General features: G+C 38.1%; 1 protein-coding gene across 5 annotated transcripts in view; it reads left to right on the top strand.

Annotated features, from left to right (window-relative positions):
* malrd1 (MAM and LDL receptor class A domain containing 1) overlaps nt 1-21,884 on the top strand; it is a 93,514-nt gene that overhangs the window by 21,874 nt on the left and 49,756 nt on the right. For all 5 annotated transcript variants that reach the window (XR_002196502.2, XR_002196503.2, XM_020044867.2 and 2 more), the window contains exons 15-20: nt 630-786; nt 1,506-1,616; nt 3,195-3,408; nt 4,246-4,493; nt 6,635-6,811; nt 7,738-7,846. Coding sequence is in view for 3 of the 5 variants with exons in the window: in XM_020044867.2 (XP_019900426.2) it covers nt 630-786; nt 1,506-1,616; nt 3,195-3,408; nt 4,246-4,493; nt 6,635-6,811; nt 7,738-7,846 (1,016 nt within the window). In the remaining 2 variants the exon portion in view is untranslated. The remainder of the gene's footprint in view (nt 1-629; nt 787-1,505; nt 1,617-3,194; nt 3,409-4,245; nt 4,494-6,634; nt 6,812-7,737; nt 7,847-21,884) is intronic.

The raw sequence follows: 21,884 nt of genomic DNA, 5'->3' as shown, positions 1-21,884 counted from the left end.
TATAGATAAGATAGTTTGAGGCCACAATTACCTCCTAGGGACATGACAACCTTTCCCATTCTAAGACACTTACAGCCTTGTCTAACAGTCCATTTATTGCACTGGATTTTGGATAGCAGTTTAGCAGGTTTCCAGTCAATAAACAGAATAGAATTGTTACTGGGGTTTTTGGTGTTCATAATGCAATTAATACACAAATCATAATGAAGATAATCAGTTGTACATGGCTCCTCATTTTCAAAAAACACTCTGTTTTCCACACTATGAAAAAGCATTTCTGTAGATTTTTTATATATTAATGGTTGCAAAGTAAAATCTCAGTGTCATTTGTTAAATTAGGTTACCTTGTCGTGTTGAAGTGAAGATTACATATCCACATGTCCACATTTGTTAAAAAGCCAACATTTCAGGGTGTATACTTTTTTGTGTATGTAAAAGCCTGTTCACTCATTTATTTTTTATTTCTATTTGTTTTGTATCATTGTTATTCTGCAAATTCTTTACCTTGCTGATTTGGGGATTATATCTTAGAATATTTTTGGGTTACTGGTCAGATACTCCAATCGTCATACTGCCTGTTTCAAAATGCAGCTCTGAAACTCAAATCTCAATTCTCGTTTTTCCTCTAGTGGCACTCCAGAGGGTTGGTACATGTATGCAGACAGCTCCAACGGTGGTTTCGGTCACACCACCGACCTCCAGACTCCTGTCATCTCCTCCACTGGACCCCAGTGCACCCTGGGATTCTGGTACCACATGAGCGGCTTCACTGTGGGAACCCTGCAGGTGGATGAGCACCATATATATTTTATCATTTGGTATCATCAAAATAAACTGCATGAGATTTGTTTTGTTAAAATAATCTGTGATGTTTTTTTAATATATGCTATTTAAAAAAAGAATTATGTCCTTTGATTGGTTCATTTGGTCCAAATGTAACCACCTGATTCTACTTACCCACTTAATTTAACCAATTCAACCTGGGGTTCACTTAATTTTGCTCCTTCACTAATTCCATTCTAATTTTTTTTTACTACATGCATGGTTTCTTCTTAACCAGCCTATGGAATTGGTCAATTTAAACCTGTTATGTCAGATGTTAAACGTGAAAACAAACAAAAAAATATTGAAAATGGAGTTCACATACTGTACTTTCTCGTGTCTGTATTTGTTTAATACAGACACGAGATGTGCCTTGTGCCTTGTTGAATGGAGTATGGTTTATTAATGTCTGACAGAGGGTGCCAACACTACAGTGAATTTGATAGAATTGGTGCTTTAAATATGACAATGTTCAATTTGCAGTGGTCTCTGAATTTTTTCTGAAGCTGTATGTGCTGAACCATTCATTCAAAACATTATCATGTTATATGTAGATGAAAACTAATGACTGATTTGTCATCACAGGGGCATTACCCTATAGAAAAAAGCTAATGGCCTTGGTTTTTGGTTGGTTTTAATAACAATGGGAGAAATCTTCATGCCCTGTTTTGATTAATTCACAGGTGTTACTAAAGTATGGAAACATTTCCCATGAAGTGTGGTCTCAGACGGGTAACCAAGGCAACAAATGGAGACGTGGAGAAGTTTTTCTGGGAATTTGCCATGACGTCCAGGTCTGTGAATATTTTTTTCTCTGAGAGAACCACACCCATAAGTCAATCTGTCACAGGTGTTTTGGAGTGTTTCATGCTTTTCCATGCCTTTAAATGTTCGATTTATGTTCATGTTGATCAGGGGGCTGTTTGCAACTTATGCCTGACAGTGGCACCGATAGGATTTCAAATTGCTTTCAGATTTATTCTCTGTGGTGTCAAACATCAATCACATTAATTAATGTAATGCAACTTTTTTACATCAACAGTGGTCACAAAGTGTGCTACTGATACCCTGCTGAAACCACCACAAGCAATGCAAAAGCAATGGCCAGAAGAATCTCCATAGACAGAAATTACCTAGGAAAACATTGCAGTTTATCACCGCGTGCTGTCCAGAGTTGAGTTCCCTTAAACACAGGGAAAAGGAAAGGAGATAGCTGTCTGTTTGCACACATGTTTGTTTTCACACATGTCCAAACCTTTATTTTGCTTTGGCATTCAACCCCTCCAAACTGGACGTGTGTTTTGAGCAGCCACAATGCAACTAACTGTCCCTGTCCTTCTCCAAGAAAGGAGAGATTTTCGATTGGGGTTTGATCCAGCAACATTTTGGTTAACGGCCAGATCCTTAAACTGCAAGGGTACCTGCCATCCCCCAGTAGGCCCACCAGGAACCAGACAAAGGCCCACTGTCAACAGTGAAATAGCCATTTTAGCAACAAATCACCTGACCTTTGAGGATGTGTACAGATGTCCATTAACCTTTGTCAGCAGGGCTCACTCGGATCAGCCATTCAGATGGAGCAATCAGTGTCTTAAGTGCCCTTTAGCACTGCACTGTTCAAACGCCTCTTCCTCGCCATCGCAGGCTCTGTCAGTGCCCTTTCCCTCTCCCACTAAAGTAGTTAATCACCCGAGGTTCTTTCTCATGGTGAATTCATGGCACAGCAATATGGAGGATAAGACTTGAGTAACATGCGGTTGGGGACTTACATCCCAAATTGCACCCTTTTCCATTTATTGTGCACACTGACCTTTGGGAAGTTGAGCTAGTTGTTGTTTATGTTCTCTCGTTTAGTAGGATTATAGGGAAGATGACACCAAATTAGTCTCTATTATTTATTGCGAATATGATACTTTACATGCATTACTATAATTAATTTTTAAGATTTAGAGAACTTGGACCCTGAGTACTGCTGGTGTTTGTATAAGACCTCTAACCTGGAGCCGATTTAGACCTGGGACACTGGGTAAATGCAATTAAGTAATTAGAATTAAAAAAAATTGGGTTTGGTCCCTGGCTCTATGTACGTACACGACTCCCTGCTGGAGACTAGAGGGTCCAAAACCCATCTCCATATTTCACCTTTGTGTTTCCAACTCACCCGTCTCCCTCTAATTCCTTCTGTCAATAAAAGCCTTGCAAAAAACAGCAGGTCACTGGCATCCCATTTGCTTTTCAAGTAAATAAAACCTCACCTGGCTGTCAAGGTCTTAGTTGGATACCAAGTGAAAGAATTAATGCCCAGAACCAGCTGTTGGTGAATATGTTTGCCATGCCCGAGGACTGACCCCGATCCTGGTCTTGTCATTCAGGTGATCTTACGGGCCAAGCGTGGGATCAGCTACATGGGAGACGTGGTTGTGGATGACATCACCTTCCAGAACTGCACCCCTCCCCTTATCCCCGAGCAGCCTTGTGGACCTGAAGAGTACACCTGCTCCAACGGACACTGCATCCCCCAGGACAACCTGTGCGACTTCATCGACCACTGCGGGGACGGCTCTGACGAGGACCCCTACATCTGCAGTGAGTGAGGCCCTTCCTCTGCTCGGATGAAAATAAAAACATGCAGGGGATTTCGTTGCGATTTCTGTGTTCACCGTTGGTGGTTAAACTGAGTTAAAAAGTGAAGAGGTCAGATAGTCATCCACAGTGTGAGATGCTTCGACGAATGACCACTGTGTTGTTGACGTAAGAAAGCAGAATAGGTTGTTCTCTCTCAACCTTGAGAAAACAAGTCCCTCGATTAGACTCCGCAGTTTCTATTTTATTTCACTACCGTTTGCTGGACAACTTCTAATTCGATGACCTAACTCCCAGTTTAACCTTAGACATAACAATTTAAATGAATAGGTCAGAGTTGAAACATGAAGTTTGAATCATCAAAACGTTAGCATCAATGTGGTCAAATGCAAATTACCATGACACTGCCGCTGTGTCTGAGACTTTATAACATTCAATGGCTTGAACTTAGCCATGAAGGCAGTGAGAGCATCCCTCACCTACGAACCACTTGCCCCTATACCCAACACTGTGGTGGCAATCCTGGTGTTGATTAATTTCATGCAGAATAAATTCAGGCATAAGAATTGTTTCATTTGTTAGTCTGGTCTCCACTCTAGCAGTGTGTTAGTCTGGTCTCCACTCCGTTACATACCAGTTACAGAATATGTTACAATTTTAATAATTTAGCTGACCCACTTATCTAGAGCTAGAGTACTGAGTGCACACATTTCTGACATGGTCCCCCATAGGAATCAAACCCACAACCTTTGCTGTTTCAAGCGCCATGCTGTATCAACCAAGCTACATTTTATTAATAAACTTTGCCTGTCCCTCCTACGTGTTCCCTCTTCCTTAAAGAGGGCTTCAGCGGACGCTGCAACTTCGAGTTTGACCTCTGCTCCTGGCGCCAGTGCCGGGAGGACAATTTCAATTGGCTTATCAAAGCCGGCAGCACGTCTACCTTCGGCACTGGGCCTGCCACTGACCACACAATGAGGGACCCATCAGGCCACTACCTCTACGCAAAGAGCTCTTTCCCTCAGGCAACTGGAGATGTTGCCCGAATCTCAGGACCCCTTTTCAGCCGCAGGAGCAAAGAGTGCAAGGTACTGTAAGCTCAAAGCTCCATGTCAGGGCAACAACATAGACAACAGGTCAAAGGGTGATGTGGGGATTTATTGGGTCCAGATGGTTGGGACACCTGATCAGTACGTCCATAGGTGGAAGTTATGGGACTGGAATTGATTTGGTTCATTTGTAGTTCATTAGAGTTGGAATAAAGCACCATTAAAGCCTAGAGTCAGCATAATGCCTCCATCACATCTACAACATCAATGCACAAATATATGCACATGGATCGCTTGTACATGTGTGCCAAAAAGTTCAACATTCCCCTTTTCTTACCATTTCTGTCCAATGGTCTGACATGCAGTTATAATCAACCTCTGCATTGCGATGCTAATGGCAAAAATTTTATTCTGACCCATGACGGACTGGCCATCTGGAGCACCTGTAAAAAGTCTATTTTTACAAGAGACCAAAATAAATAAAGACATACCTTTTTTTATTATTCTGTGTGTGAAAAGATATAATAGCAGTTTGTGAATTATGTGAAGTGTGATGCCAGTACATTCAAACAATTGGAAATAATTGGTTACAGCAGCTGAAGTTAGCTATTGTAACTACTGTATGTAGCTAGCTAGCTAATTAGCTACCTTCTGAGTTTGGATAACAAGAGGATAACAAAGAACTACTGTGGCTATCTGATTCATGAAGTGGATATAAATTGCATTAGTAACCTTCATTAAAACTGCTGTGGATGGTTTGATTGATGAATGGTTTGGTTTTGGCAGAGGAAACTGATTGGTCAGACTAAATGATCCTGCTCTCAATTGATTTATCTTTGTGGACCTCAGTTTACATGTCTACAAAACATTTTTGGCGTGGCAACCATACCAGTGCTCAGAGAGAGCACAAAACATATCCGCAAATGCTGTTTTTATTTCACTACAAAATATTGATAGTCATAAATGGACTGAAAATGTATTATGCTTGCAAATTGTTATTAATGTATTAAAACATATTTAATAATATAATAAGTATGCAACCATTATAAACATGTTCACACATTATAAAATGAGCTTGAACATTTTTATTGCAGTTTTGCCCATTGTCCTAATCACAAACCACAATGTACGACCATGCATTTCAACTGTTTGAAGGCCTGGGCAGTTGCCTCTCTCTGTATGTATATGCAAATCAGCAAATTGAGTCTTCTCTCTGACTGACCTCACATTGGTCCGCCTGTTAGTCAGTGTGGAACTGGATGTCAATCAATCACAAATGCCGCCATCAACCGCCAATTAAACTGAGCAAAAGGAGGATGAGAAGAGAGGCTAAGGTGTAGAAGCCATGGTTCTCTCCTGAGGCTTTTCATTGTTTCGCCTGCCTCATTCTCTCTCTCCTCCCTCCCTACTGTACCTTACGCTCTCCAGCATATGGTTGCATTTGGTACAATACCCCTGTAGAACTCATTACCACTCTGCGCTTTGAGCGGCTGACTTCGTGGGCAAGTCATAGTGAACAAGGGAATTAGGAGGAAATGGGGAAAAAAAGCAACTGTGCTACAGGGATGACTGTCTTTTTTATTTCTTATTCACAACGAATTACCTTAGTGTGTACAGCCGAACTCTTGATTTGCTTTCATGCGAGGAGAGGTTGTTGGAAAGAACGTCATACTCATTGGTGCGGTGAAAAGGGAATGCCAAAAGCTTGGATCCCGGTTCTGGTTTGTTTTACTTTTGCAGACTTGACTTACATCCCAGACTTGATTGAATATCACTTAGGACCAAGTCGGGTAGATCAACTTGACTTTAATGAGAAAACGTTGGTCAGTCCTGAAAGGTTTTGGTATTTCTGAGACTGCGCTGAGACTGTACTGTTCACTAATTCAGCCAGTGGTCAGAGAACCCATACCATGCTATGACCAACCATTGTGTGGTAACCATGATGTGCTGTGTGTAATGGTACAATGTCACTCTGCATGCTTAGCAATGTATTTACTTTGTTCATGTCATTCCCGGTTAGGAGGTTGCCTTCTCTATCTCAAAAACACTAACCACCCTTCTAAAATCTCCTGAGGCCACTGTACCCACTTAAAGGCTGATACCAGTATGTTTATTTCAAGAATTCTCTGTTTACCAAATTTCAATGTGTTTGACAAGATCCTGTCTCTTCCCTTCTCCAGATCAGCTTCTACATACACATGTCAGGAGAAGGCATTGGTACTCTCAGTGTGTTCCGAGTCACTGGCTCGGATCATCACCTCCTCCTCAACCTGACCGGAGACCAGGGGAACTATTGGCAGAGGAAGGACATCCAGCTGACGTCTCGGGAACATTTCCAGGTCACATTTGAGGGCAAGGTAATGGACATCAATCAATCAATCAATGAATCAGCAGTTGTCACAAAGTGCTTTTACAAAACATGGAACCCCAGGAGCAAGCAACAGTGTTGAAGCACAGTGGCTAGGAAAAACTCCCTAAAAGGGGCAGACATTTAGGAAGAAACCTAAAGAGGAACCAGGCCCAGAGGGGTTACCAGTCCTCTTCTGGTGGTGCTAGGCGAACGTTTTAAGAGTAAAAGTTGTAATAATTAGTAAATGCATGTGGGCTGTGTCCAGAGTCATATAAACCTAATCCAGGTCAGAAGCATGACCCGATGGAGGGGGAGGGGATAGTCAGCAGAGTGGCAGCTGGAATCATCAGGTATCGTCTTGATTTGCAACACAACCAGGAGGACTTTGGACAGGGATAGCAAAGAGTTTTTCAAGCCTGGTATTCTGGAGGTGTGGGCCAATGTAGCAGCAGTCAAGGAAAATGTAGAAAGCGCATTCCTTAGATTTACAAGGATTTACAATGGAGAAGGAGAACTGACCCTATTCCTCTGGCACAATAATATAGCAGCGTAAAACATTGGGACAGAGACGGGGGGGTCTAGTGACACTGTGGTCCTAACCGGGGGAGGCCCCAAACAGGGCCCGACAGGCAGTAAGTCAATCCACCCACATTGCCAAGCATCAATAGAGGCTATGGCAATGTGATGCTTGATGCTTGGCAATGTGGGTGGATTGACTTACTGCCTGTCGGGCCCTGTTTGGGGCCTCCCCCGGTTAGGACCACAGTGTCACTAGACCAAAGGGACACCAACCAACCACCCATCGAGTTGAATACTTGTGGCTTGGGTTCTTTTAGATAGAGTGTGTGTGTGTGTGTGTGTGTGTGTGTAAAACTTGCATTTTGTGTGAATTCCTATCCCAGTGAAAATTATGTTATTCTTCTCTATGTCAAGGTGGTGACATCCAGGGGTGACATCTGTCTTGATGACATCACCTTCTCGCCTGGCTGCCTTCTGTTGTCCACTTCAGAAGCACAGGAAACTGCGTCTCCATCCCCATCAGGTACGATGTCATGAAGATCTCCATAGTCTCAAATGGTGTCCTTCTCGACTTGTTTTTCTCTCCATCGCTGTCTGAAGACCTACCTAATGGGTATTAACTTTGACTGGTTCACTACTTCTTTTGGATTGGTGCGGCTCAATAAAAAGGAGAAGAGAAACATCTTTTGGATATAACCAGAACTTACCATGAGTCCAAACTTGCACCCTATTTCCCTAATTAGTACACTACATTTGACTTCTGGGCCTTGATCAGAGCAGTGCCTATTTATGTAAAATGGTTTCAATTGAGACACCAATCATGGTGTAGCTGTGCATAAACGATTGACTGAACAAAAAAGCCAGTGTGTAAAGAGCGACTTAGCCTCGTTCAGATCGTTGAATGTTTCCTCAGCATTTTTCTGTTTTTATACGACAACCTTTAAGAGGCAGTAGGGACAGACACCAACGAGAACTGATAAAGCGACATTGTAATGGTGGATAGCCTCTATACTTCCTCTTTCCAATTTGTAGCTCTAGCATTGTATTGGGTCCCGGAGTGTGGGAGAAAGGACGTGTATTTTTAGGGAATGGGCAAAGCTTTATGTGTGGCTTCTTCAAGGAACTCCAAGTAATATGCTGGACTATGGAGGCCATGTACACAATAATTCTGTGTGTGTGTGTGTGTCTCTATCTCATAGATTTTGTCAAAGCCATGACTGTCTATTTGAATGCAACCTGAGACTCCCAACAGACAGGATAGTATTTATTTTGTTTGTCACATTAGTCAAAAATGTTTATACTAGCCTGATGGCTGCAACTCCCAGCAAGATTGGACTGTCGGTATTGTTAGAAATCAGCCCTTTCATATAGTGGTTGAAATAATGATTGTTTACCCGGTTGTCAAGGGAGAGTAATTAAATTATTCATTGCAGCATTTGATAGTCTATTGTTCATGATGTTACAGACTCGGTCTCATCTCATCTCAAAACACTTCCGGTCGTACCTCTGCTGTGAGCCCGTTGGCTGATTACTGTCACGCCTTGACTTAACGTGACTTTCTGTGTACGGATAAGCAGATGTTCTGTTGTCAACTAAACGTACACTTCAACAGTATGAAGTCTGGAATGACAACTTGTTTTGTTTACTGCCTCACTGTTCTGGATCCCTTGTTGCATGGCTTTAATCATGCCTGAGCCAAGTGGGAGTCCGCACGAGTTCCTTGGAGTAAGTGTGAATATGATATGTTAATAACCAACAAAACTCTTTAGCTGACTCCTCAGCTGTTAAACTTCCTCTTGCTTGTGACAGACATGGCACATTTAAATGTTCAATGGATAGAATGTAACAACTCTTGTTAGTAGGAGTTTGTACAAAGGAGAAGTGATTTACTCACATTTGTTCGTCTGATATGTGTGACAGCCTTCGGGAGTGTCTAATGAGCTGCCAAGAAAACAAAAAACAATTGTGTCATCCAAACATTGTGTACTGCATAAAGCAGCGCTTCACAAACCTGTTCTTGATGTGCTCACTTCCTGTAGATTTATGCTTAAATTATTATAATTTTTATGATCGTGTTTAGCAACCAGCTTTTAAAAACAGGAGCCCTTCAGGAACAGGGTTTGACATACCGGGAACAGGGTGCCGTTTTGGATATTGGAAGCTGAATGGATCTCATTAACAGGGACCCCAAGAAGTTTTAACATGAATTCACCTGGGGGTCCCAGTTCATCTTTTTAGAAACCACGGAATTTAGAGACACAAGCACTCTTGCAAAACTGGCATTATTTAGAAAATGAATCTAATTTCTTATTCATTTAATATGATTTAATCTTGACCAATTGAGTTCTCTCACTGGACCTTTTATGTTGAATACATACAATAGATTGATTCTCTTTATTGTTCAGTGATAGTGCTTCAAATTTAATTAGAACTGTTACCACTGCAAAAACTTGAGTAATGTTGTAAAATCACAATATATTTGTATGCCATATAGAAGTCGTACAAATTGAGGATAGAAATATCTAAAAAAGTGATGCAAATTGTTTGTGTACCGACATTAGAAGCAGAGGCCACTTGTTGTTCCTTTATTTTGACATCAGCATTATTATTCCATTTGGAATGAGTCAAACCCAAGGGCGGCAGCTTCACAATCTCCTAGATCAATCACTAAATAAATCAGAACAACAGTCGGGTTGTTTACTGGGCAAGCAAGGTCGACCATACTTTTGTCCCTTTTTTAATCAATGTTCTATGATGAATGAAATGCAGCTAAACTGGTTTCTCATTCATAACCTCCTACCTCTGAACGGACCAAGAAATGAAATCATATCATCGTAAAATCGCTTAACATTTCTCTCAGATATATCAGATGCTGTATCCAGAATGTATTATTTTAATTTGACACTGTATAATGACAGGTAAAAAACCTAATTACATTTTCACTGGCCTGTTGTTAGTGAACAGATTATTCAGTTGAGAGAAAATTACTTGGAGATGGAAAACCATGTAGGTCAAATGCAATCAGACAGTAATGTGAAGGGACCTTTTTTTCTGTAACGGGTTACCATAACACATTTTAAAGTGATAATCAAACCAACAGGTCATTACAGTATCATTGGTGAGAGTTATTAGCACTGAAACAGGTCTGTCATAACATTGAGAGTATTTAGTGCTGCAACGGGTCATTTTAATAACATTGTTGAGAGTCATTAGTACTGTAATAGGTCAATGTCATAACATTGTTTCTAGTATCTAGTGCTGCAAAAGGTCATTACCATAACATTGTTGTTAGTCATCATTAGTAATGCCCAAACTCATAACCATAACATTGCTGATATTGTTTATTGCTGAAAAAGCTCATTGCCATAACATTGTTGAGAGACTTTGATGCTTTAATGATGCCAGTGTTGACTAGTTTTGCACGCCAGATTGATCCTGAAAACTTACATGAAATGTTCACAGTAATCAATCTTTAAAAATAGGATCTCTTTAGGATTCTTTGTATTTAAACCCCTGTAAGTTGTTTCAGGATCCTTTTTTAAATAACCACAGTTATTACTTTGGTCAAATGAAAATTTTTGAACTTCACCATTAATTTGTTATTAACAGAATTGAGATGCCTACCCCTAAATAAACACAACATTATTAATCATGTTTTGTATGTAACATTTTATGTTACAAAATAAAGCATGAACAAATAGATATCTACTTGGGTAGCAGCCCAGGAAAAGAGAAAAGATTCCATTGAGGGGGAGAGTGTAAAAAATACAAAAAAGACAGTTTCATTCCATTTTACTGCTCTGAAGGTGTGACCCAAATCAAAACAAACCATGGACCAATCTATCAAGCTATGTGTGGGGGGAAGACAACAATGCAGATTCAGTGGAAGCCCAGAGAAAGACAGTGCAATTGTGCATACATTATTGAATAGAGATCACACAGAAAACATCTCACATTCTTAAAAGACAGCATCAGTTCTCCAAGTTCTTCATGTTTATGGACAAAACTGTGTTACCATAGCATACATTTGGATTTGGAAAAAGTTCATTCTAATTGTAGAAATGGCATGAACATACATTATTACAGCCAATAATTACTTGTCACTCACTGACTATGTCAGGTCTTGTGGTGAAATCTGTGAGTTTGGTCAGTTTAGTCAGTATGAAAAAACACTTAGAAACAGTAAGAAAATATATTTTATCTACTGTTGAAGTCTAACACTTCCCCGAGTTGGTTTGTTGGAAAGGAGAATAAAACACCAGGAGTCAGGTCAATTACCGTACCGCATATTCCTTTATTACAGAAGCTTCCGGAGACAAGTGACGCCGCGCAATGTCTAAGGATCAACAGTCAAAACATAATTTTATACTTCCACTACGCCCAAAAGATAGAGGCGTTAAGTTACAAAGCAAGTGTGCCATTGGCCCAATCCCCCTTGTGGTTGGCCCAAAGCCCCCCTTCTGGTTTCTGTGTTGTCTGTCCGACTATGTGTGTGTGTCTCTAACCTGTTTCCTGTTTCTCAAAAGACAGACATACTAAATCTTTCTCTCCCCGGCAACCGCTTGAACAGGGTTTCCCATTCTCCTACTTGCACCTTCAGTTTCAGCTCATATTACAAACAATTAATATTTTGTTTCATTGGTTACAACAGCTTATAACAGTTCACTAACTTATACAATCAATACATTTACATTGGTTACAACAGCTTACAACAGTTCACTAACTTATACAATCAATACATCTACACTACTCAGCTCCAGATTAATATGAAATGGAATGAGAGATCCGTACAGTGACTTTGATTATGCTTCTCCCAGAAGTATTCCATTGTACTTTGCTTTGGAGGAAAAATCTGATGAAAATAGTCTCAAAATAACCTTCCAATTTGAAAACCATACATAAAAACAATTAGCCTCAGGATCATTTCTTGAGATTGGATTATTAAAATCTAAATATTATGGTAAAATCCTATGGAATGGATAATGGATGAGAAGGTTTTGTCACAAGAATCTAGAATCGTGTTTTCTCGGCAGCTTCACTGAAGATAAAATATCAGGCAAGTACAAAAATCTTGAAATGGAAAGGCAAAAAACATTTAATAGGGCCCTAATTATCTGCAATTTGAATTAGTTGGTATAATAAATTAATTAGCGTTTGAGTAGTCGTCAATCATCATTAGCCTACGACTTAGCCCACCCGGATTAATTTACAGAACAAGTCTGAACAACTGAGAAATAATTTGACTTCAGCTACACCTTGTTGTTTGGAATAAAATGTCTGCAGAAGATTACATAAATCTTAGGAGATGAGTTAGACAGTCTGCTCAACAAAAGCAGCTATGTCAAAACACATACATCATTTAATTCTTTAGTCAAGTGGACCAAAAAGGAACTTGAATCTCATCATGCCTCATTTGACTATAGTCTATTTGGACTTATAATTGAATATAGAACATCAGAAATGTTCAGATGCCATTTAAAACAAACTACAGGGAAGAACATTGTAGTAAATCAGAAGGCTTCTCAATAAAAGACGTCCTTGCATTATGGGGAAAAAAGTAATTTCAGTGCAATCCTTTTGAAACAAAGACCAGGCAGAACAGTATTCAGAAAAAAATAAAAACCCATCTGAACAAAAGGAAGAGATTATCTTATTTCAAACAATTTCTTTTTATCTGTTTAAATTAAATTCTAATCTTTGTCAATTGTCTTTAAAAAGTAACTGTTTCAGAAAACAAGATCTTAGCTACCCAACTTCGCACATGTAATCTTTTTTAATTTGGAAAGCAATGTCTTGTTTTAATTATTAATTTGTTACATTGCGTAACACAGTATATTCCATTATATTCTTGCAATAAGTAGGGTATATAGTGTTATAGAGCATTATGGCTAAACTCATCCCTGAACATAGGCCAAAGTCTCTCAACTTCTCAAATCAGTCCAACGCCTCAGCCCTCCGAACGACAGACCGTTATGCCCTTGTGTCATTCCTTTCCCAGATTCTCCAGTGTGCTGCCTCGGACCAACGCTCTTGACATCTCTTTCTGAATGATCTCCTGATCTCTTCAAGACATGTCACTCAACCGAGGCAGCTCTGTGGCTTTTCGCATTGCCCAGAATCCTCTGTTCTTATCTACCTAGATCTGTTCCCTGCCTCAAACACTTTACCATGAGGTCCTTCTCTCCATCCTCTATGTGCTGGGTTTCTTTTCAGCACACACTTGAATTGCATCTGTCGGGCTACTAATGCCAGGGGACGTTCACAGTACCAGTGTCTGCTCCACGATGTCTTACTACTGTTCCCCCCCAGGGCTTGGATCTAGAACCTGTACTTCCTTTACAAAAAGTACCATGGGTCCGTAATATACTCTCCTATCATTACTATGCAGATGACACTCAAGTACTTCTCTCTTCTGAAACCCAGATGGTGACACATTTCTGCATGTCTTGCTGACATCTGGCTCTTGGATTTTGACCCACCATCTGCAGCTGAAGACAGAGGTTCTCTGACTCTGTTCAAAGTTCTATCTGCTCCTGGACCCCTCTACCATTATTGGTGCCTTCACGGTCTTTCTTCCCTAGAGTGCAAAGAACCCTGGCATTACCTTAAACTCTAAGTATTTCTCTGGAAACATTAAGGAGGTGACTTGCTTCTGCAGCTTCATGCTCTATTACAGGGATCTCAAACTAATTCCATAGTGTGCCTAGTGTCTGCTGGTTTTTGGTTTTTCCATTTTAGTAGTGTCATTGTATTAGACATTTTTATGTGGTGTCTGAGGCGACAATGTTTTATTTATATTGATAGATAATGTTGTTTGGAGTATAAGGTTTCATTCTGTGTGGGAAATCAGTTTTAATCAGTATTGTGTGAGTTCTGAGAAGTGTGTTTTGAGAAAATGTAGTACACGTTCAGGAAATGGTAAGCTGTCAAGAATAACTGTAATTGGACACCACTGAATACCCATTCTACACTGGTGAAAGGGGTTAGAAACGTGATTATAAAATGTCATTAATGAATCAATAACCATACAGTGTTCCAGTATTGGGATATAGTATAATAATGTTTATTCTGCATCAGCCTTAGCATCCTTGTATGGGACCCAGATCAGAGATTTTCGCCTACTTTTCAGGCTATATTTTCTGATGGCCCGTGTACCTTGCATAAGGAATGTTTTCAGATCACTTCAGTTTATATACATTTTGTCCCGAAGCCATTCCTGCATTGTCTTGGCTGTGTGCTTTGGGTTCTCTAAAAGGTGAACCTTTGCCCTGGTTTGAGGCCCCTTTTGTTCATACAAACGTCCTGATTGCTTTTTGACTAATATATGGGCTTGGATGTTCCATCAATAACTGAAATCGAAATAAAGCGGGACATCTGATTATAGCGAGACCAGAGACTTGCAAAGTTGAAACATATATCAGAGTGGTGTTTTCCTTTCTTTGAACGAAACCGATTGGTGTGAAAAGGAAAGCAAAATATTATGGTCCTGGACCATGTAAAACAGGAAATAAGATATAGACAAAACTCAAACTGCTCTGACTATTCATTTAACTGAATGTTAACTTGAGCTCGCTAAACTGTCTTATTCACCCGTCAGGCTGTGTTCCTCCTGGGAGACATTCCCCTAAATAAATTATGCTTGTTAGTGTCTACACCTTGACAACTGAGTATTAGAACTGTGATAATTTTTATTTCATACAGTATATTGTTTGTCAGACTTTTCTACATGACTCCATTATGATACTTGTACTTTAAGAAGAGTGCTGTGTGTAAGTTTTGCAAAAAAAGTTAAATAAAACCGAAGTGTTTGAGAAGTTCCTTCTGGAGCCTTGGAATATCGTTCTGTGTATAATTTCTTCATACTAATTTGTGTATTACAAATGTTAAACTGTAAGCCAACAGGTAGGTGAAGTGGGTTGCTAACATGGTCAACTACTTTATCAATTTAGAAGATGGAAGAAAAACCTGCATACCTGATGTAAAAGTGACCTCATCTTCCCAATCCCAATCAAAATGGTTAGGTTAATGGAATTGTTCAAACTAAAATAATTATCTCTGGAAAGATATCATTATGCAACCTGATCTCAGGAGACTACGTAGACTATTTTACGTAAATACATGGCACCCAGTTTCGTATGATATGTTATGTTAGGTTACATTACAATGTGCTACCAACACGTATAATACATTACGAATTGGCTAAAACATCTCATATGTTACAACAATCTATCATATTTTACAAAGCATCCAAGCCGTGTTTTGAACCAGCAATGTTCAGCTCTACAGGTGGACACCCTACCCACAGCTCCACAAAGGGATTATGAATTTCAAGGGACAAGTAATGTAAAAAAGGCATTTTAACGTTACGATTAGGTTACCGTTAGGTATTACAGCACTGGGGTTAAGGTTTGGGGTAAGGTTAGAAAACAAAAAAGGCTAGGTTAAGGTTTGGTTAGGGTTAGGTATTACAGCACTCGGGTTAATGTTAGAGTTTGGTTTAGGTTTAGAATGAAAATCACTTGTTATATACTGATGTTGTAACACTACTACTCGCTTCCTCTGTCAGGGGGTTCCTATTTGGAGCAGTGGGTCGGGCACCTGTAAGCTGAGTGGGAGGACCCGGGTTTGAATCATAACCTTACCCCTTTATTTCTGGATTCTTACTCTAACATTACTTCGATTAACGTAATATATCTACGTAGTCCCCTTAGACTAGATTGCATTAACGTTTTTGAGGTGAATGACACAACATGCTTTAACAATAGCCTGGGTGCTTCACAAAAGTATCCTTCATGGGAGAGTGGCAAACCGAAGGTAAAGGTGCTGGTCATAAAATTAGAATATCATCAAAAAGTTGATTTATTTCAGTAATTTCATTCAAAAAGTGAAACTTTTATATTATATGTTGGCCAACTGAAAGGTATGAACTTGAAAAGTATGAGCATGTACTGCCTTCAGTTGGCCAACATTTCTAAAAATATTTTTTTTGTATTGGTCTTAAGTAATATTCTAATTTTCTGAGATACTGAATTTGGGATTTTCATTAGTTGTCAGTTATAATCATCAACATTAAAAGAAATAAACACTTGAAATATATCAGTCTGTGTGGAAGTTTCACTTTCTGAATGGAATTACTGAAATAAATCAACTTTTTGATGATATTCAAAAAGATTTCATGACCAGTACCTGTATACTGCCATTCATAAAAACACTTTACATCTCAGCTAGAGTTTGTCAGAAGGCATGTGGGAGACTGTGAGGCCAAATGGAATAAGATTGTGTGGTCTGAACATTTTCCTGAAACTTGTCCTGAAAGCTAAGCTCTGTTTGGCTGAAGGCTAACACCCCACATCATCCTGAGAACACCATTTCATAGCAGCATCATGCTATGGAGATGATTCTCTAAATCATGGCCTTGAAAGCTTATGAAGTTAATGAAGATAGAGACATTTTGGAAAGAAGAATGGGCAAAAATTGCTGTGTCCAAATGTTCAAGGTGGGTTGGAATTTCCAAATAGAATCGGTTTGGCTGTAATTTCTGCCAAAGGTGCCAAATATTGACTAAAGGGGGTGCATACTTATGCAATCCATTATTTTCTGTTTGGTATTTTATTTAGAACAATTTGTAGATTTAAATTCTCCTTAGCCCTGTGATTTTGTATAGTTCGCCTCTCGTGGTTTTGACCCTTGCCTTTCTGACTGTGCCTTTGTCTTGCCCCGTCTGGAGTTCACTTCTCCTAAATACCACTTACACTCCGCTTCTGGAACCAGCCCATCCCCACCTTGACCCATTCTTTACAATCACATTATAACATTTACATGAATTATAACAATTCCCTATTAATAACAGTGATGTAGTGGTTAAAAAGATGAGTGGTTGGTCAACTGTAAACTCCAGTGGGCAGTTGAGGTTAGACCAACAACCACAAATGTCTAAAGCAACGCGTTAAATCAACAGAGGTATCGTCCAGTAACTACAGTAGGCTAAAGGCCTCGACATACTCCAGTTTAAACAAATTATAAACAGAACATGTTACAGTTCCTATACCAGTCTACTGAAAATAATTAGGCCCAAATCTATGAATTTCATCGATTGAATAGGGAAATAACATTTTGTGCGTTTGGGACATTTCTGGGATATTTTACTTCAAATCATGAAACATGAGACCAACACATTACAATTTTTGTTTAGTTTAAACTCATGCTTTTAGCATGTATGGGAGATACCTGTGGACAGGGCAGGTGTCGCAAGACTGTTAAAATTGGTTACTTGGCTGAATGCTTCTATAAATGTGCATATGTGACATCGAATTGGCAGTTTGTTTCTTGTATATCACATCAAGCTCTCCGCCTCTGCCGTGAGCACGCTGATACATCATATTTTTTTACGTATTACATAAACGAAATGCATAAAAAATTATATTATTGGACCATCAAAAGACCCGGTGCAAGATCATTATATACTGGGGTCTAAATCCCCTGAAGCCCAGCCCAGGCAGCTGCTGAATAGATTGAAATTAAGAAGCAAAACAAATTGCCTATGCATTAAAAATACAAATAAAATATACAGACACACAACTGTACAATTAATGTTATTTAGAATGTATCTATTCTTTTACTGTTTTATTGTAGTACACAGTTGTGGATGATATTTTGAGTTGTTATTATTTAAAACTAGATAAGTATAACCCTGACTTGATACAGATTTGATACAAGAGAACTAAGCATGTATGATTTTGATAAAGACCTGGACTCTGATAGCCATGGTTTGAATGAAATATGTGACACCTCTAAATATACAGACCATGAATTTAATTTGAATGTTAATTCAAGGAACAGTCTGTCGCTTGTTCATTTCAACATCAGAAGTCTTTATGCAAATTTCAACAAATTGAAGGATTATATTACTACATTTACAAGTTGATTCAAAATAATAGCACTTTCTGAAACATGGATTAGCAATGAAAAGGGTGGGGACTTTGAAATAGAAGGATACAAGCTATACCGTGTAAATAGAATAGGAAAAAGAGGTGGTGGTGTCGCGTTGTATGTCGATAGTCATTTGAAAGGCAAACTTGTTGAAAAAATGTCTATTGCAATTGAGGGAATCTTTGAATGTGTAGCTGTTGAAATCGATATGGGGAAAAACAGGAATGTGATTGCTGCTTGTATGTGATTGCTGCTTACAGAGCTCAAGGATCTAAAATAGATGTTTTTCAGGACAAATTTTAACAATTATTTGACACACAGAATAACCACAAAACATTTTTAATAAGTGGTGATTTCAATATTGATTTTCTCAATCGATCTAAATGTAAGTTTACTTCAGATTTCTTAGATACATTGCAAACTAGATATATTTTTTCTCTAATTACACAGCCTAGCAGAATCACTGCTTGTGTGCCACATTAATTGATATTATTGTCACAAACGATGTTCAAATGATTGTTCTAAGTGGATTATTGATAAATGACTTAAGCGATCACTTGCCTGTTTTTACCTTATATGGCATGCAACCTGAGATTTGCCAGAGTTGACATCAGCCTTCAAATTTTAGAGTGAGAACCGAGAAAACAATAAATGACTTTAGGCGTGAGCTTTCTCAACAGGACTTGTCAGGTGTCTGTGACTGATGTGAATACAGCATATGAAACCTTTTCAAACAACTATATAACTAGCTACAATAAATGCTGCCCATTAAAGCTGTCAAAGAAACTCTCTAAAAATGATAAACCTTGGATGCCATTAGGATTAATTAAAGCATGTAAAAAGAAAAATCGATTGTTTAAAGACTTGTGAGGACAAATACAAAGCATACAAATACAAATTGACGACAATTTGAAGAGAAACTAAAAGGGATTATTCCAATAAACAATTGAAAGATAATAAAGGAAATATGAAAACAACATGGAAAATATTAAATAACATAATAAAACCAAATTCACAACATATTAAGTTACCTGAATATTTTGTGGACAATGAAATCGTTATTAACAATAGTATAGATGTGGCCAATTAATTCATTAATATTGGGGAGAATATTGCCAAATCAATTGATACATCTAACCAGAATCAAAATGATACCTGTAGAATAATGCAGTCCATGTTCATGGATGAGGTTAAGGAGAATGAAATAGCGATTATTGTAAGCAAATGTGAAAATAAAACATCTACTGATAGTGATGGACTGGACATGACCATTGTAAAAAGGACCATGGACTGTATTATTAATCCTCTGACTTTTATTTTTAATTTATCTATACATTCTGGTGTCTTTCCTGAGAAGATGAAGATCGCTAAAGTTGTGCCACTTTTCAAAAATGGAGATGTGCATCATTTCAATAACTATAGACCAGTGTCGTTGCTCTCTCAGTTTTCTAAAATTCTTGAAAAGTGGTTTGCTCAAAAACTAAATATTTTTTTAGAAAAACATAAATTCATTACTGAAAAGCAATATGGCTTCAGAGCAAAAAGATCAACATCTTTGGCTTTAATTGAACTCATAGAAAAAATTACATCTGCAACTGAGAACAAGCAACATACAATGGGGGTCTTCATTGACTTAAGTAAAGCATTCGACACCATAAATCACAGTCTGCTATTGTCAAAATCATACAACAATGGCATTAGGGGTCTAGCTCATCAATGGCTCAAAAGTTATCTTAATAATCGAAAGCAGTTTGTTCTAATTAATGATCAAAGATCTGAGTTAAAAGATATAATATGTGGAGTTCCACAAGGGTCTGTATTAGGCCCATTACTTTTTATTTTGTTTATTATTGACCTTTGTGAAGTGTCTAAAGAAGTACAGTTTTAGATGTTTGCCGATGATACTAACATTTTTTATTCTGGAAATAATCTTTCAGAAATGGGAAAAATTAAGAAATGGTTTGACCAAAATAAATTTGGAAAAAACAAAATACATGATTTTTGGTAATTTAAAAAAACAACAAAGAAAATATAAATATAGCAATTGAAGGAACTGATTTTGAAAGAGTTAATGAGATGAAATTTTTAGGTGTTATTTTGGATAATAAATTGAATTGGAAAGATCATATAGCTTATATTAAAAGTAAAGTTTGTAAAAGTATTGGGGTCTTATATAAAGTTAAAAATGTTTTAGATTATTCAATTATATGTTGTACAATTCCTTAATACTCCCATATTTTGGTTACTGCACAGAAGTATGGGGTAATACATACCCTACTAACACAAAACCTCTGTTTTTGTTACATAAAAAAGCATTAAGGATAATCAACAAGACAGGCTATAGAGAACACACTAATAGTTTATTTGTAATTTCTGGACTCCTAAAATTCAAAGATTTGGTTGATTTGAAGATTTTGATTATTATGTGGAAAGTTAAGCAGAGAGTTTTACCTATGGTTTTACAAAAATTATTTACTTTTGTATCTGAGGAAGATGGCCTTAGAAGGCAATATCATTTTAAAACTCTCTTTGCACGAACTACACAAAAACAGATGTGTTTATCCATTTACAGATTTAAACTGTGGAACACCTTAGACAATGAGTTAATGTGTTGCAAAAGTGTTTGTAAATGTAAGAATTTGTATAAGAAAGAAATACAGGAATGTTTGAAGAAAAATGATGACTAACACACTTAAAAAGTAAGTGAAAATATATTTTTATTTTTTATTTTGTTAATTCTTTTTTTTTGATGTGCACAAATAAGTGACAGGAATTATAAGATTTTCTTCTCTCTGTTCTTTCTTTTTGTTGTTGTTTTCTTTTCTTCGTTCATGCAGCGCGTGTGAATGATTTTGTGCAATAAATAAATAAATAAAAGTTGAAGGGATAGTTTGTCTGCTTACCAAGAGATATTCCTGAAGGCACGTAGGGTCATTTTTTCAAATAATCCATTATTCAGCTCTGTGCCAGCCTGTAATTAGCATCATTAGCATCGTCCAAATTCATGAAAGAAAATGATTCATACCACTATCGCAAGGCTGCATTGCAAGCGGGAAATTACTCTAAAACACTCCAAACTAAGACTATTGGTGTAGTTTACCACAAAGAACATGATAGTGTTGTATTCCTCAAAATACAATTTTAATTTTCACAATATAATTCTCATTTCAAATAAATGGGAACTTCCTGTGTTTACCTGTCAGTTTTGTTCACAATTGTATGAATTGTACCACGTGTTCTTTCAGGAACAGTAAGTGTATACATCACAGAAAACAAATGTTATTATTCGCTAGTCAGAAAGCAAGTTACTTACTGTATTTCATTGTTGATATATACCTCAGACTGTCAAACTTTATTTATTATTTCTGACTGAATACGACCAGGAAGAACACTTTTTGGGGTATTGAGCCTTACTTAGATTTAGATTGGATTCAACTTTATTGTCATTGAACAGTACAAGTACAGTACAATGAAATACAGTTAGCATCTAACCAGAAGTGCAAGCAGAGGGCAGAACATTTACAAGTATTTACAAGTATTAAATATACGGTTTTGCTCATAGGTTTGTGTACCCTGGCACAAACCGTGACATTTTGGCAATGATTTGGCAAATAAGACTGATCATGCAAAAA

This window comes from Esox lucius, chromosome 21 (genome assembly GCF_011004845.1).
Source record: "Esox lucius isolate fEsoLuc1 chromosome 21, fEsoLuc1.pri, whole genome shotgun sequence".
Classification (NCBI taxonomy): domain Eukaryota; kingdom Metazoa; phylum Chordata; class Actinopteri; order Esociformes; family Esocidae; genus Esox; species Esox lucius.
Note: the sequence above shows the minus strand (reverse complement) of the source record. Positions and strands in the feature narration are given on the sequence as shown.